An 18,725-nucleotide genomic window follows, 5' to 3' on the forward strand; every position below is an offset into this window, starting at 1 on the left:
CTCTGCCAAGAGAGTTGGTGTGCTACATGGTCCGTCCTATGATGTTGCCCATTCAAGGAAATGGTGCCAGGTGACACTCGACTTCACCCTGAGCTTGTAGCTAAGACTCAAAATCTGGCTGTGGCCGATCTTAGATTCAGAGCCTTCCAGATTGAGAGTCTCTGTTCCGTAACTGATGATTCGGATCAGCTGTTACTATGCCCTGTGAGGGCATCAAGGAAGCATCTCAAACGAACCACAAGAGCTCACCTACATATCAACCGACTGGTTTTCAATATGGGCAGGGTTAAGAGGAGGATTACTAGACACAATCTCTGCCTGGATTTGGCAGGTTATTCAAACTCCACTCCTCTTGATCGTAGACCCAGAGCTCACGACGTCAGGTATTAGCACATCCGTGGCTTTAAAAAAGAAAAAAAAAAAATACTTTTTGGCACAAGTATTACAGGCAGGTTTGTGGAAACCTCAAACAACCTTCATGGCCCATTACCTGCAAGATGTAACCCACAGGAAACTGGGCACCTTTTCAATAGATCCTGTGGTGGCTACACAAAACATAGTTCGAAACACCTCGGCTCCATTGAAGGACAAGTATCAGTTGGTCGAGGGCAGGCGTTACCAGGTAATAAGTCTAGAAGGAATATGCGAGTGATTGGCCTCTTTGTTCTTCGTTCTCCCCTCTCTTGGTGTTTCAGCATCCGAGCAACTCTGCAAGCTGACCACCTCCGACTGCAGGTGGGTATTATAATCCCTTGTGTAACCTAATGTAACAGTATGTGTATATACTGTATATTTATGTCCCCCGATCTCCATGTGAGATGGAGTCGGGCAATGTCTAGGTTAAGTGGGGAGCTTGGCTCCATTATTTGTATTTTTCCTCTCTATTTAAACCGAGGTCTTTACTCACCTATCCCCCTAGAAAGTCATCCCTGCAATTAAAAAGTTACATCATGTTACTAGTGCGGGTGTGAGCGAGGTGGCCAGTCTATTCCCGCTAAATACCGGTGGATAGTTATTCTTGCTATAAAGTCTTTGTCTTCTGGCTGGATAAAGTCTTTGTCTTCTGGCTGGTTTCAGCTTTTACCAAAATAATGTCCACTTGAAATAGCTCCAGGGATGTATAGTTAGGAAAAATACAAATTACGTCCAAATTTTTAATTTTTTGCCTTGAAACTGCTTCTCCATTCCACATGACAAGGAAGAGGAAGGATCAGTGTCCTCAATTCACCTTCATCTTGATTTCTGGTTCAAAATCTTTGACATACTCTCTTTAATAGAGAGAGATGTGTTCCATGACCTAGTATTGACTTCCTGTAAAGTCATACTTGCCAAAGCCCTAACAGCATCTACATCACTATACAGAATGTGGCTGTTAGGAGGTATTTGGAGTAACCTTTCTTGCTCTCATACAGTATCAGAGAGGATGATGTTTCTATAAAAGAAAAGAACCTAATTTGGTTCTAGGATATTATCTTGTATTTAAAAGATGATGGGTTTACATTCACTTGGAAATAAATCACTAATTTTAAGATATGTATGTTTCCTAGCTATGCAAACCTGTTGTTTAAGTTATACTTCCTGCCACAACCACCCCTCCCAGGCCTTGAGGTGTGATCCAGTTGGGCAGGTGGATGACTCCCCCCCCCCCCCCCTTTTTTGTTAACAATTCAATGGCCCTTGCAGCTCGTGCTGAAGACGCTCCTATTTAAAGGTAAAATCAGATTTTTTTATTATCTAAGATGAATATAAATTACTTTAAAATGCTTGATACTCTCATGCTTTTAAAGCCCATTCAGGCACAGGTTCATATTCTCCCAATAACATTTTTTTCACATACAGTACTGTACTGTATGAATTTCCAGTCCTGGCTCACACACACTCACTATCAAAACATTTTGCCAACTATGCTCAATCTTAACCATACAATTCTTAAACTGAAAAATTTGTACTATTGTAATACGTGGTTTGGGTTTGCCTACCCCACGCTCCAACAATTTAGTGACTTTCGAATGCATGATTAGGGGAATGATATTATAATGTACAGTACTCTCCTTTAATTTGCTAGCATTCCACAGGGGTATGGTGTGATTGCCATTTGTCTTAATTTCAGTCACTTGTGCCTTTTTGAAATTTTTCATTGCTTACATTTAGGTTATGAAAAGAATAAAATAATTTAAAGTTTTATTAGAAATTACACTGTACATTGTTAGGTCAGCTTCTTACCTATAATTAGTGCAAAGTGATATTTCCTTATGAATTTTTTGGGCAACACTGTATCTTGTACCTGTCCTGACATGAATTGAATATTTAAGATAATGCTTCGTCAAAACATTAAAGTTTGCCAATGCTTTCCAACAAGTTAAAATATCAGATGTCACATTTATACTGTATAGTAACCTGATTATTTTTTATTTTGAGATTTCTAACTTACATTAACAGTAACTACCTAGTGCTCACAGGGAATATGTTTAGTTACATTTTCTTAGTAGTCCGGTCAAGCTACTTAATATTCAAAGGTTTAGAACATTAGGAAATGTTAACACAAATTTAGCCATCAAAAAACATCTTGGCCTTATGTATTTCAATGCTGTTAAACTTATAGACATTAACATTTTAGTTTAATGGTGCATCTTAAGCCACTCTTCATGCTGATATATTGTATTTACGCTTGAAAATTACTCTGTATCATTTGCTACTTCCAATTACCACTTTGTATTTTTAGAACTACAAGTACCATATTATGCAACTAAACTTAACCAAACCATAGTATGGAAATAATAAAAATTGTAAAAGGATTTCAAAACACAAACGTATTTCAAGTTGCCGTGAAAATTCAGTTTTGTTGTCACTGTTTACGATTGAATTTAGTGAAATTTAGAAAAAGGATTTTGTACTACAAATTTCATATTTTGCAACCAGAAAGTGCGCCCTTACTTTCGTGTACTGTAGTTCTATATTTAAAGCTATGTACATTCAAGATGAATTGATAAGAATAAGAGTTCTTCATTCCACTTGAAAAATACAGAACAGTATCAAGTACAGTACTGTGTACAGCATACTTTACATATGTAGAACAGTTTATAAAGACTGCTGTGGAAAAAAATGGTTTATACATTGTGTTTCTCATCCTGAATATTCCTTGCAAAAATTGTACAATCGCATAAATAACGTACATATATAAAACACTAAATACTTTAAAGGAACTTCTAATTACCATTAAACACTTTGGAAGGATATAAATTTTAATACAATACAGAAAAAGCTGTACTTTGCGTAGTAGAAATAAAAGATTGTTTGATAATTTCTAATCACCAAAAGGTTGGCAACTATCAATGTTCATGATACATAGTTCTTTTAATGTTTATCCATTTGACAAATGGTGGAAACATGCGAGGATGCTACAAATTAAGAATTTTTTTTTAAATAATTAAAAAAAAAGCAAAGATTTGAATCAATACCAAATTTAATAAGCTATTTTTTTACCTTTATCGTATTGTATTTTGAATTCAAATATATTACAGCATTGAATGTTTTTATAGATTTTTTAGTTCATAACATGCAACATTTCAGCTACACTTCATAAACTAAGTACTGTACAGTATTAAATGAAGTAAATAATTTTTACTGATTTATGTAGTGTCTAACATAAATATGAAACTTTTCGTTTAAAATGTTGGGAAGGGGTTACTTCATGATTTCTGTGATGTGAAATAATTCAAATTATTGTACAGTATTCATTTTGTTTAAAATATTTTCATGGTGTTCATTTTGTTTTTAATATTTGACCTAGAATTTGTTCATTGTAAGATGTTGAGGACCTTTCCTTTAAAGTGACAAGGATTTGTTAATTTATTTGTAGTGAACTTCAAAGAAACATCTCATAACCCAGTGTTGATTGTATAACGGTAATAATGAAGTACTGTACAATACTGTATATATGAATCAGTTGAGAATTTTTTTAAATTTTGTCATTAAGATTTCTTGAAAGAAACAGTTTTTTTCTCTTTAAATAAACTGTTGTGAAATGAAATGCTAACTGTTTTGTCTAAATTTACATAAGATATCACTAATGTGTAATGGCTAGTTATGTATTTTTGAGACTGCAAGGTGTGAAAATTATGAAATATGAAGAATTTAAGTATCAACCATTAAGAAAGGTAATATGTACAAAGATTGTATTCATTTCTAACATATTTCCTATCATGCAGATTTGTTAGAATGCTCTTTTCACCTTAGTGTTCAACAGAAATGATAATTTTTAGGAATGATAATTTTTAAACAAATGCAAAGTTTCAGCAACTTAATACGCTTTTAGACGAAGACACCGTATTCTAATTTTTAGCACTAGTTGAGAACATCATTTTCAGATATTTTGATGGTTTCAATGGATGAGGCGGTTTTAGATTTGAAATACTCATCCCCATAAGCAAGAATTCATAGCTCAGAACTTTAATTTGTGCATGAATTATTGCTATTTGAAGAGTAGTTAATAATTTTGCCTGAGAAACTTTTAGCCAGGAAATAAAATCTGTTTTCATTATTGAAAATTTTCTTATTTAAATCTTCATACACGTAAATAATCATTTTACCACCTACTAATTTTCTACCTTCAGTATTACCGCCAAGGACAAATCTTTTGACCTATAGAGCACTTCTAATTTGTGCTTTAGTAAAGCTAAAAATACTTCTAATGCCTCATTTCCAGTTTTCCTGGAAATATTCTGATTATATACGACAGCTTTATAATGTTGGTAATGTATCAAGTTTACGTTCCATGTAAGGATAACATTCGTGTAATGAAGAAACTACTCTATGGACGGAAACTGACGGGTATAAAAATTGGACCTCGTGCAATTTCTAAAAATTACTAAATTTTTAACTTGATAAATAATATACTTTCTCTGTTTTTGTATTGATTGAAATTTCATCCTTATTAAAGAGAAGTCCCGAATCTACATGGAAAGGATGGAACAGCTGTATTAATTGAACAATTCAGTATCTTGCATAAGTAATAAATTTAGTGAAATTTTAATTTCTCAACCGTACTTATAAAACGCTTGAACTCAAAGAATGTCTTCATTAGAGACAATTATGGTTGAAGTTATAGAAGTTTACAATGGAGCTATAAACTTGATGAGATATACAGTAGTAAATTTTGAGCATCAAATATTTTGGGGTTGCCTGGGGATTGGATAATGATATTCGATGAACAGGGAGTTTTTCTTTTATTATGATAGGCACAAAAACAAAATGGAAATGAAAAGCCATGACACTTAAAAACAGAGGGATTTGTAAATTAATAGAAAAGGTAAAGTGAAACTGTATTGAAAATACATCGCTGTTTTATCTCACCGGTGGGAGCAAGGGAAAGGATGGAACCTACAGAAACTGCACAATTCACTTGTGCCATAAATTTATAAATTAAATGACTTTTGGAGGGTTTGATTATTTAATTCATATTTACAGCTATGGAAAGATATAGGTTAAAATATCTATGAATATTTTAATGTCATTGATATGACAATTTGACTTGATCTATGTTCAATTTTGAAATACTGTACAGTACATATATTTCTAATGTTCATCTGACTGGAATGCTGTATATGCTCTACATTAAGAATGCTTACAACTTCTTAAATTCAGAATAAATTAATGTTGCAATATAGCAACTTATATACTCTAACTTAGCTATTTCCCAGATTTCTATAATTCCTCAAGTCTGGCATACTGTTATGCAAGTGTCATTGTTTTACTCTGATCAGCTATCTTTGACATAATTATATTTTAGGTTGAAATTTAACTTGTGAAATATATTTAAAGAAGAACTGTCCATGTATCTTGAACTTGACAACCACATTGAAAAAACTATGTAAGAAGTTTCCATACTACAAGTCACTATCTTTATTATTCACATACAATGGTGCTTTCAGAACCCTGTTTATGAAAGAATTTTATATCTGAAAAAATGTGACATTGCATAGGATATGTAATTTAATTAGTTCATAATTAGGAAATATACAGTACAGTAGTACAAACTCAACAACATTTATATCCATTTTATCTAAGGAAGTAACAAAAACAAATAATGCATACACATATGTCTGAAAAAAAACTACCAAATAATAGTTCATGGTATGTGCACCATAATATTATGCTTCATGGCTTTAGAACAGAAAATCAGTACTCCTCGATAGAGACAATTACTTAAGAGTTTTAGCCCTGGCTTTGGCATATTTAAATATTAATTGTAATCAATATCATTTCAAAGGTATGCCACTTATTCACATACAAGGACTCAAATTACTTTGTAAAGTTACATACGTGAAGTTTTGGTTGCAAATATTTGTCGTCTTTATTATTATTGTTTATTTAAATAGCCACTGGACAAATGTTTGGAAAAGTTCCAATAACTTTCAAAACATCACAAGCATTATAAAATTAGTGCACATATAATCATCAATGCTGGAATTAATGAGACTACTCCAAGACATACAGTACTGCAAGAATGCTTATTCTGATAGAAATTATGTAATTCTGTAAAGCACCAAGAGTTATTCTAAGCTGTCACTATGGCTGAACTATCAATGTCAATAACAGTATTTACATTTAAATTATGGATTGATAAAATGTATTAACAAACATCAACCTTTACACTTAATAAGATCACTAATATGGTATATATAGAGCTTTGCTATAAATTTTGAAGCTTTTGAATAGCAGAATCAGTTTTTATCTGAATTTAATTATATCATTTTAATTTTGCAAAACCACTTTTGGTTTCTGTTTGAATTTTCCTATTAGTGTTAAAGCTATTTTCCCTCACTGGTATTTTTGTACCTCTGTGAAACACTTGATTTTTCAGGGTTTCCTGAGATCATAATTTTATTATTTTTCAACAATTTTCATAAATCAAACTTTGGACAAAGGCACAGCATGATTTCCAAAAGTATACATCAAAGAAAAGTTAAAATATATATTTATATATATATGTATATATAGAGCTTTCAGATAAATAAATACACAGTATGTGAGCAAAAAACCGATACAATACAGTGGTTGCATTTAGTACAGTACCTATTACATCAGCTAATCTTAAAACATTATTTCACAAACACTCACTGACAAGGAATAAAATGAATAATACTTCATTCATCATAAAATTTACACAACCTTTTGCATGACTTTATTTAACAATATATGGTGATGATAAATGAAACCATGTACAAGGTGTTATGCCAGATGACATCCTAAAAGCTATTGTTCTGTACATAATGTAAGATGTGTGCTTAGCACATACAAAGCATAGTGACCCTTTTACCATACGATTCACTATGATAATTTATGACTACAAAGGAGAGCAGTGAAGCTGAGAGAAGCTCATATATGAGGCCTTCAACATATTTGACCCGTAAAAGTCCCGCAGCACAGACTTCGGGCACCACAACCAAACTAACTCAAGATTTTATGAATCCTAAAACTGACTTAACAATCTAATTCAGTTTACGTTAATATGAGCAGTATTTGAATGTGAAGGATCTGTTTGGTGCAAATAATGATCCTAACTTCTAACTGAAAGCAAAGCAATGACTTGAGTAAAAGCCAGTAATAGAAACTTATTGGTTTACAATAAGCTATTTCTCTTATTTCCACAAATTACAGTATAAGAAAATAGAAAGCTAAATTAAAGAAGGACCTATATGGATATCATCAATGGCACTAGGAAAGAAAAAGATTGGATGAAAGAATAATAAAATTACCTCGAGGCATCACAAATCCTTATATAAAACAGTCACTGCAATATTAATTCTCCCTTTAAGGAAGATGTGATCCTTACGACTTTTTGAACTACACGATATCATCATTCACAAATGTTTGAGCTTAAGGTTATTAGTAACCATTGGAATACTGATAAAACTACAGTCCTAAGAACTCTGATAAACTCAGTAAATTGAAAGTATATTCCTTTTGAAGTAAGAGTAAAGAGAGAAATTCTTCCATAGCAGAATAGATTGGGGGTGTTCTGATTCCTTTGAGAAAACATAACTAAATGCTTAGTGTATGTATAGAGTAAACTCTTGACTTGATACTATAAAGGAAAATGTTCATGAGATGCACTTGTCTTGAAAAATTATAATGCGTATTTCTACCAAATTTCATATCTTATAAATGACAACATGCAATTGTAAATCTCTAAATCAGAAACCAGTGAATGAATGGTTATAAGTGCAGACTAACCTGAAAAAAGTAAATTGACACAGTACAAATTATATGGTAAAATATGAAATATCTAAAATTAATTAGGAATATCAGTCAATTTACAAAGGACATGTTTGTGAAAAGTTGCACAGCATGACAAAGTCTGTTTGATTCAAAACTTAGGCCCCACATTTTAGATGGTAAGACAAGCTTTAGAGAAAAAAAAGTTTTACTTCCTATGCACATTGGGAACTGTCACACAAGGAAAGGCTATAGATTTAGTTTGTATGATCAAACATATATTGGTGCTTTTTTTACAATCTTCCCTCATCCAACTTTACAAAGTTGCCCCACTAAACTGAGATTTGTCATAAAATATTTTTCATAATTTATAAATATTCTATATATTGGCAACTGTTACATAAATATAGTATATACTGTATATATAAACCATCTTTAATAACTTTATAATCATTAGTAATAAAGTTAATTTAAATAAAATCTACTGTAATATTACAACAATTTACACTTAAGAGTAAACACAATACTGTATTTCTATTAGGATACGAAAGAAAATAGGCTACCTAAAATGTAAAAAATCATGGTCCTTAAAAATCATTTAGAAAATAATTAGCATGCTTCTTTTGAACAAATGTGGTTGGTGATTAAACAATTAACGCAATGTTCTCTTTTAATCTTCAAGTTTTTTAAAAAGCAAACTAAGATAAATTTTAGTGCACTATCATTTTGAAATACTAAAGATTTTTTTTTTTTTTTTAAATTGCATGTTTTTTTTCCCCAAAAAAATATTTAATTTACTTTTGCTTTTTTTACTTTACCCTTTTATTTCATGTACTTTACCTATGAATTACAAAGTAGTTAAACTTTAAATCAATGTGATCTCATCAAAGAGACTAACAGTTTTGATGAATTAAAATATGGTAAGGTTAATTGTGGGCCCATAGTTATGAAAACGTTTAAATATACATTTATTTGTAACTAATGCCCCAAAAGCTTATCTGGGAAAAGTAAAATGTTGGATTGACATTTAATTTAAGGTTGGTTGTCAAAATATCTGATGTACTCATTGTATGTATTTCATATATACTGGCAAGAAAATAATAAAAATAACAATAAAATGATTATAAAATTAATAATTGTATAATAAGTGCACTGACTAAATGACATTCACCTGCGAGGTTTAATCTTCAGCATTGGCACATGTTTAATGTCCTAAAACGATTCATATTGCATCAGAAGTTGCATATGAATCTCCTTGCATAATAAAATAATACTGATATATCCCACCTGCAGTGCTTGCTATTCCAAGCATCAACTGCAAGCTAATAGAGTAAGAAACATCCCTGCTCAGTTTGGAATATCTACATCCATCTGAGTAATAAAATCACATAAATATTTTATAAATAATATAAAATAGATGACCAGATGAGGATTAGCATTTGAGTATATCACATATGCTTTGCTGCAAATATCTGGTCAAAAATTCCCGCAGAAGGAGCTCTGTTTAAATATATGTATACTGTATATATGCACACATATATATGATATATATATATATATATATATATATATAATATATATATATATATATATATCATATGTATACATGTACACAAACACAAATATATATTGTATAGGGATACACACATGTATCTTAATAAACTTTGTATCGTGAAGGATAAAAAAAATGGTGTATATGCAAAGTTATTACTGTGAAGACGAAAAACCCAAGCACAGCAATCTTTTGTCCAGTGTCCAGTTTCTCTAATGTTAATAGAAAAACAATTAAAGATCTTGGCACATCAGATTTTCATAATTCTTTTCATGCAAGAACTTTGTCTATACATTATATATACAGTATGTACATGTACACAATATGTATATATATCATATACATACATACATATATATATTAGATCTATATGTAAAACACTAGAACACTACTTTGGTCACTTAAATTTGCCTAAGGAGGCGTTTCCCTATACAGGAGTAACATTAGTCCACAAGTCACCAGGGATATCTGTAGCACAATAATCGCCCTGCTGTCTACTTACTAAACTTTCCTTTTCTTTTAGGTCTTTGTGTGGTATAGACATGTATCCAGAGGAAACATATTGAGCAGGGGGCAACAAAGGGTCCTCTCCCATTTCATTTTCCTCTAAAGTCACATGATTTAGATTAAGAGCATCCAAGTTGGAATGAGCTGAAATCATTCCATCCTCGCTTAAACTCGAGGTAAGTGGAGCATTTATCACCATATTTCCACTCATTGATCGCTTTCGATTCGATACAACTTGAGGTAAGCGATTATTGATTGATAATGACAGTTTTCTAGTTTTGTCAGGTATTCTCAACTCGAGTGAGACAGTGTCTTCAATCTGCACTGATGACTGTGGTCCATCAAGACAAGGTGATATTAAACGAGGGTAAGTTGTTAAATAGTCAATTATTTGTAAAATCTGAATCCTCCTTGTAGGAACATGATGCCAGCAACTTCTCAGCAAAATTTCCCTGTGAAAAGACCATATCATCATTAGTTAGGAGACTGCACATACCCAGACCCCTCCCCCATATCCTTATACAGGTATAACTAGAAAAAAAGTATGTAACAATATTCATAGTTATACAAGACCAAATACATGAAAGCATTCACAGTTATATACTATACCACTAAATAGATAAGACAAAAAGCCATTAATACATTAGGGCTTGAAATTCACTTATATAAAGGTATGACTACTCATTCTATCCTCCTATATAACTGTGTATGATGTGCTGTGTTTGGCCCTATACAGTATAACTAGTTTTTTTCAGTCAAAATGCAATCACAATTATATAAGTATGAATGCACCTTATATGTACATTAATAGATTTGTGTCTTTTCTATCAAATCTTGCACAGTATGTATTTAGTTTTATATAGTTGTGAATACAGAGTATATACTGTGCCCATTAATATTGCTTAATTAAATACCAGGCCCTCCCTCAAATTATCAAATTCATGAATAGGAAACCCATGAATGGTAAGGTCAGACTATAGTTTTAATTTTCAACTTACATTTGTGGTTTCACTCCTTTTGGTATGGCTATAGTATGACCAGCTTTTACATGTTCTAACACTTGATCATTGGACATTCCCTGTAATAAAAAGAAATGAGACATACAGTATTCATGTGTTACAAAATAGACTTACATATAATAGGGTGAAAATTGTGACAAAATTTCAAATAATGGAACTGCATCATTTACAGAATCTGATGGAAAAAATGCTTGTACCAAATTGAATTATGCTGTGTATTATTAATGATAAAGGTGATAGTTTAATTGAACTGATTAACACAATGTACTCTCAAAAAGTCAAATAATTTCACAGAATACTCTTGACAAACAGTGCTTTCTTTGTTCAGATTAATATAATATACAGTAGTATACTCATAATATACCGAATAAAGAATAGAGAGCCATTTAATGTTTAAATTAGTAAACCACCAGGTAACAACATAACTTTCAGGGGAAAATATCATCTGGGAAATGCTCTCACTCTTGAATTGTGTTTGTGACACAACAGATGTATATTTTGATTGCTGCTCAATATTCTCTTTTGGGTTTCCATCCTTAATAACCTGAAGAGTTGATGCAGTGTGAAATTGTCATTATTTTGAGGATCCCAGTACAGTAATACCTTGGGTTACGACGATCTCGTCTTGCACTGTTTATAAAATGCGCTTCAACCTCCAGTGCTGGTGTCGTTACAAACGGGTGGATTAGTTTGTGCAAGTGAGACGGACCAATATCCTGATATGATGGCTAAGGAAAATTGATTAACATAGTGCTTAAAATAAGAATAGAGCATCCTCAGCGTCCCTTAGTTGTCTTTGTGCTTGTAAGTGCGCCATTTTGAATGGTTGTCTCCTGGCTACTTTTCTCCCATAACATCTTCATGGCTCCCAAGCATTTGGCAGACAGTGATGACAGTGCATCAAAGAAAAGGAAAGCCAGTGAAGTTGGATTGTGAAACAAGGAGAAGAGAGAGAAATACCGACACACCTCGGCTGCATGCTCAAACTTCGCCATTTGATTGTCAATAAGATTATCAAGGATAAAGATTGTATCCTTGATCACGAGAATGATGTATTCTTATTAAATTGACAGGATTGCAAAGCAGCCTCATTATTAAGATGGAGACATTGGCAAATCCCAGTGATCCTAATATAATTCAGGCAAAAGCAATAAAAAATTGAAAAGGGTAGAGAGAGTGAAGGTGAAGAGTTTGTGGCCAGAAGAGGTTGGTTTGTTTAATTTGTGGCAAGTGCAAATTATTCATAACATTAATGTTCAAGGTTAAGCTGCGAGTGGTCATGAGAAAGAAGCAAGTGGTTGGCTGAAATAATGAAGGAGTTACCTTGTTGAGCAGATTTTTTTTTATGGACTTTGTTTTGGAGCAAAATCGTATGTTTATCACTAAGGAGGAGAAAACAGTACCAGTATTAGGGTTATTGCTGCTGGTAACTACAAAGTGAGGCCCATACTTGTGTATCAGGCTCATGCTAGAATCCAAGGGTACTCAAGATCATATGGAAGGGTCAACTGTCTGTCTTCTGGATATCCAACAAGAAGGCTTGGGTAACATTCCATGTCATTGAACATTGGTTTAACCCTTTCTTTTCTGTACCAGCAGTGGAGTGGTACTGTGTTTCCAAGGTGTTGCCCTTTACATTGTTGTTAGTGCTGGACTATGCCCCTGGTTACCCTGCCCGCTTGGATGACTAATTATCAAGGTGGTTTACCTTCCACCCAATACCACTGCACTTTTCCAACTTATTCCCCCCCCCCCGTCCCCCTCGCCCCCCCCCCCCTCCCCCTCGCCCCCCCCCCCTCCCCCTCGCGCGACCCAGGGCAGAGCCCATTGCGCTAGCACCAACGCGACCCCACACGCGAGACTGCAGGACATCGCGTGGCCAGGAAATCATCGTCAGAGGAAGGGAGGTTTCTGGATAGGTCAAAGACTCTTCTCCTTCAGTTTCTTTACAGGCGAACCCTCATTTGGTAAATCCTCCTAGGGATCGAACGATCCCCTTCCCTCCAGAGGGAGTTTCTGACAGCGCGACTGTCAGTCAGCAGCCTTGGTTTGGGACCATCATCAGAGCTCTCATGCAGGCTTTTAAGCCTGTTTTCTCTGAGCTTGGTCACAAATCATTGGCGGCTTCCTCTCCCCTGAAGAGAAAGAGAGGAGTATCTACCGTGGTAACTTCTCCAAGGGCAAAGCTGACTCCACGGAAGTCCTTGAGGAAGGCCCCCTCTCCCCCCCCAGACTTTCTCTCCCTCCCCTGCGGACGAGGATTTCCCGTCCTCTGGGGAGTCAGGTGAGGTGGGTCGTTCCCCCATCGCACCAATGGGGGAAACCCCACCTCGCCCCGAGAAGTCTTCTCGGGTAGGGGTTGAGAAGAGCCTTCCACCATCACTGTTGGAGTCCTGTATCCCTCCCAGGAGGGAGTCGAAAGACTCTAACACACTGCCGAAGTCTTCATCAAGGATTAGACCGGAGCCAGCCAAGCTCTTAGAGAACGTCCACGAGTCCCCCCAGGAAGAGCCTCTGTGGACAGGAGACTTTGCTGCCAGCCCTTCAGGAGGAGAGCTGCAGTAATCAGAACATGCATTCTGGCAGGTTCTGACCCTTATGAGGAATCTCAATGGGTTTGCGGATCCAGAGATTCCCCCTCGTGAGGGCAAGGACACGGTCTTGGACAGAGTCTTCTGTACTCAAAAACCCTCGAGGGCCAGTGCGGCTTTGCCCTGGTCGCAGGGGGTTAAGAGTGCCAGAGACAAGGTCGAAGGCCAGCTCTCCGAGCTTGCCTCCTCCAGCCGATCCAGCACCGGTAACAAACGCCTCCCGCCTCCTCGTGTCCATCAGAGGAGGTACTTCGAGATCTTGGAGGAGACTTGTTTAGCTCTTCCTTTACACCACTCTCTGGAAGAGCTTACCGGGGGAGTCCCTCATAGACAGACACTCCAGCAGGCATGTTTCGTATTCGGCAACGGAGATCCTGAGCCAGGAGAAGGTGGCGAAGTGTGCCATGCAGGCAACTTCGTGGCTGGACATCTGGCTAGGGTCTCTGGGCATCCTGTTACGATCTGAGGACTTGTCCAAAGAGAGTACCAGGAAGGCCTTGGAGACCTTCTTGCTCTCAGGCACTCGTACTATCGAGTTTCTAGCCCACCAAGTCTCGAGCTTGTGGGCTAATACCATCTTGAAACGTCGAGATGCGGTGTCTGAGAGATTCCACCAAAAGGTCCCCAGTACCGACATTAACAGGCTCAGACATTCTTACGTTTTGGGTAAGAACTTGTTTGAGCCTAAGGACGTGGAGCAGGCGGCTGAGAGGTGGAGGAAGTCCAACCAGGACTCTCTTTTACATAGGGCCCTAACATCGAGGCCCTACAAACCTCCAGCGACCCAGCAATCACGTCCTACCAAGAGTACGAAAAAGTCAGTTGCAGCAAAGACGTAGGTGTCTAAGCCCTTTCCTGTCAAGGACAAGAAAGGCAAAAAGTCCTCCAGGGGAGGAAAGAATCCTAGAGAGAGCGGCCGAGGCTGCAAACACTAGGATTGGCAGTCCCCCTGCATGTCCACCAGTGGGGGGATGCTTACAAAGTTGCGCAAGAAGGTGGCAGCAACTCGGGGCCGATTCCTGGACAATTTCCGTAATCAGTCAGGGATATCGCGTCCCGTTCACGACATCTCTACCTCCCCTGAAAGCGGATCCAGTGTCATTGAGCTCCCTTGCCTTGGGATCGGCAAGGGGGCAAGACCTTCGGGCAGAAGTCGAGACCATGTTGAAGAAGGACGCTCTCCAAGAGGTAGCCGACGGGTTCCCAGGCTTCTTCAGTCAACTCTTTCTTGTAAAGAAGGCGTCTGGAGGCTGGAGACCAGTCATTGACCCCTCAGCTCTGAACAGGTTTGTCAAGCAGACCCCGTTCAGCATGGAGACGGCAGACACGGTCAGACTTGCAGTGAGACCGCAAGACTTCATGTGCACACTGGACTTGAAGGACGCGTACTTCCAGATCCCAGTCCATCCGTCTTCGAGGAAGTACTTGAGATTCTGCCTAGACAACAAGGCTTACCAGTTCAAGGTGCTGTGTTTCGGTCTCTCCACAGCACCGCAGGTGTTCACCAGAGTGTTCACCCTAGTATCGTCGTGGGCTCACAGGGTCGGCATCCGTCTCCTCCGTTACCTGGACGACTGGCTGATCCTAGCAGACTCGGAGGCAGCCCTTCTTCGACACCGAGACAAACTTCTGGGACTTTGCCAAGATCTAGGGATCATGGTAAATCTCGAGAAGTCTTCTCTGCTGCCCACTCAAAGACTGGTATATCTAGGCATGATCATAGACACCAATCTCCACAAAGCCTTTCCATCAGACGACAGGATAGCAAGGCTGAGGAGGGTCGCGAGTCCTTTCCTCAAACGAGAAGAGCTTCCAGCCCATTCGTGGTTACGTCCCCTCGGTCACCTCTCATCCCTGGCCCATCTAGTTCCCAACGGTCGCCTCAGAATGAGATCTCTCCAGTGGCGACTCAAGTCCCGGTGGAATCAAGGTCACGATTCCCCGGACGTCATGATCCCTATGGGTTCTGCGGAACAGACGGACCTTCAGTGGTGGGTGGCAGACGAGAACCTACGAAAGGGAGTGGATCTTCTCGTCCTCCTCTCGGATTTGATGCTGTTTTCGGACGCCTCAAAGAAAGGGTGGGAGGCCCACATTCTAAACCACAGGACCTCAGGCCTGTGGTCAGAATCAGAAAAGTGCCTCCATATAAACCTGCTAGAAATGAAGGCCGTACTCCTGGCCCTTCAACAGTTCCAACAATACCTGGCGGGCCACTCTGTGGTGGTGAGGAGCGACAACACCACAGTATTGGCTTATATCAACAAGCAGGGAGATACCTTTTCAGAACAGCTATCCCATCTCGCAGTAGAGATACTGAGATGGACCGAAGTCCACTCGATTCCACTATCGGCTCGCTTCATTCCAGGCAAGAGGAATGTGCTCGCCGACAGTCTGAGCAGAGCGACGCAGATAGTGAGTACCGAGTGGTCTTTGGATCGTCAAGTAGCCAACAAAGTCCTGACTTTGTGAGGTTCCCCGACTGTGGATCTGTTCGCTACAGCGCTGAACTTCAAGCTCCCGCTGTACTGCTCCCCAGTCTTGGATCCCAAGGCACTCTGGCAAGATGCCTTTCAACAATGGTGGGACAACATCGACGTGTACGCCTTTCCCCCGTTTTGTCTGATGAGGAGGGTGCTCAACAAGACTAGAATATCGGTCAATCTCTCGATGACCCTGATATCTCCACTATGGCATCACGCCGAATGGTTTCCAGACCTTCTGCAACTCCTAACGGAGCTTCCGAGAGAACTCCCTCCACGACACGAGCTACTCAAACAACCACACGCCAACATCTTTCACAAAGCTGTGGCTTCGCGCCTGGAGACTATCCAGCATTTCCTCACTGGGAGAGGATTTTCGCAACAAGTTGCGGACAGGATGTCTGAACATCTGCGAAGGTCATCCGCAGGGGTCTACCAGGCAAAGTGGCGAGTCTTCTGTGGTTGGGGAATCTCTCCACTCGATGCCACTATTCCAGTAATAGCGGAGTTCTTCGTGTATTTGCAGGAAGAAATGCGCCTTTCAGTCTCGGCAGTGAAAGGCTATCGCTCAGCCTTAAATCTAGCCTTCAGGCTCAAAGGTGTGGACATTTCTTCCTCACTGGAACTTTCCCTACTCATACGGAGTTATGAACTTACCTGCCCTCAGTCAGAAGTGAGACCTCCTCCATGGAACGTGGTTCGAGTTCTCAGGTCTCTTAAGAGACCTCCCTACGAACCATTACGCCAGGCTTCAGATCGCCACCTTACTTGGAAGACGGTGTTCCTGCTAGCTTTGGCCTTGGCCAAGCGAGTCAGCGAACTTCATGGTCTCTCGTATGACATTGCCCATTCAAGGGGATGGGGGGAGGTAACGTGCAGCTTCGTCCCTGAGTTTATTGCTAAGACTCAGAATCCGGGAGTGCCGGACCCTCGCTTCGACTATTTCCGGATTTCGAGTCTTCATTCTGTAACAGATGACCCAGACCATCTCCTACTGTGCCCAGTAAGGAGTCTGAGGCTATATCTCAAGAGAATGGCTGCAGTTCGTCCCCAAGTGCAAGCTTTGTTTGTGAGCACTGGGAGAACAAAGAGGAGGGTCACCAAGAATACCATCTCGGCATGGATTCGTAGGGTAATCCATCTGTCCCTGAATCCTGACCCTCCTCCATCACGTCGCCCTAGAGCACATGATGTCAGGGGCGTGGCTACGTCCCTGGCCTTCAAGAAGAACTATTCAGTGACGCAGGTTCTACAAGCAGGGGGTGTAGAAGCGTCAGACGACCTTCACAGCCCACTACCTGCAAGACGTGACACACAGGAGACTCGATAAGGTCTCTATCGGCCCTGTGGTGGCTGCATAACAGCTGGTTTAAAACCTCAGGCTCCTTAATGGACAAGTAGCAGAAGGTTGAGGACATTGTTACCCGGTCTTAGTCTGCATGAATGAAAAGGTTTGTCTGGCCCTTATTCTTTTCTTCATCCTCCCCTCTCTTGGGGAAAGCAGCATCCTGGTTGGGTATGAATGTAAAGAGTTCTGTATGAGAAAGTGATTGTACCAACTGTGATGTATGGATCGGAGTTGTGGGGAATGAAAGTGACGGAGAGACAGATTGAATGTGTTTGAGATGAAGTGTCTAAGGAGTATGGCTGGTGTATCTCGAGTAGATAGGGTTAGGAACAAAGTGGTGAGGGTGAGAACGGGTGTAAGAAACGAGTTAGCAGCTAGAGTGGATATGAATGTGTTGAGGTGGTTTGGCCATGTTGAGAGAATGGAAAATGGCTGTCTGCTAAAGAAGGAGATGAATGCACGAGTTGATGGGAGAAGTATAAGAGGAAGGCCAAGGTTTTGGGTGGATGGATGGAGTGAAGAAAGCTCTGAGTGATAGGAGGATAGATGTGAGAGAGGCAAGAGAGCATGCTAGAAATAGGAATGAATGGCGAGCAATTGTGACGCAGTTCCGGTAGGCCCTGCTGCTTCCTCCAGTGCCTTAGATGACCGAGGAGGTAGCAGCAGTAGGGGATGCAGCGTTATGAAGCTTCATTTGTGGTGGATAACGGGGGGAGGGTGGGCTGTGGCACCCTAGTAGTACCAGCCGAACTTGGTTGAGTCCCTTCTCAGGCTGGGAGGAACGTAGAGATGAGAGGTCCCCTTTATTGTTTCATTTGTTTGATGTCAGCTACCCCCCAAAATTGGGGGAAGTGCCTTGGTATATGATGTATGTAGTTCTCATTACTGCTGTAACTACTGCACTGAGTATTTTTTCACTTTTACAATAGAAATCCTTTAAATTGACACTATCAGGACTTTGCTGTCCAGATGATAAAAAGTGCTGTTGTATAAGGTGACCCCTTATGT

At 38.7% G+C, this 18,725-nt stretch overlaps 1 protein-coding gene across 3 annotated transcripts in view; it reads right to left on the reverse strand.

Moving 5' to 3' along the window:
- Positions 1–9,817: 9,817 nt before the first annotated feature.
- The window catches only part of LOC137634273 (uncharacterized), a 341,636-nt gene continuing 332,728 nt past the window's right edge, over positions 9,818–18,725 (reverse strand). For all 3 annotated transcript variants that reach the window (XM_068366572.1, XM_068366569.1, XM_068366571.1), the window contains 2 exons: positions 11,275–11,354; positions 9,818–10,728 (listed from right to left, as the gene is read on the reverse strand). In XM_068366572.1, coding sequence (XP_068222673.1) covers positions 10,197–10,728; positions 11,275–11,354 — 612 coding nt within the window. In that variant the 3' untranslated portion in view covers positions 9,818–10,196. The remainder of the gene's footprint in view (positions 10,729–11,274; positions 11,355–18,725) is intronic.

The sequence above is a fragment of the Palaemon carinicauda genome, chromosome 44, assembly GCF_036898095.1.
Source record: "Palaemon carinicauda isolate YSFRI2023 chromosome 44, ASM3689809v2, whole genome shotgun sequence".
Taxonomy (NCBI): Eukaryota; Metazoa; Arthropoda; class Malacostraca; order Decapoda; family Palaemonidae; genus Palaemon; species Palaemon carinicauda.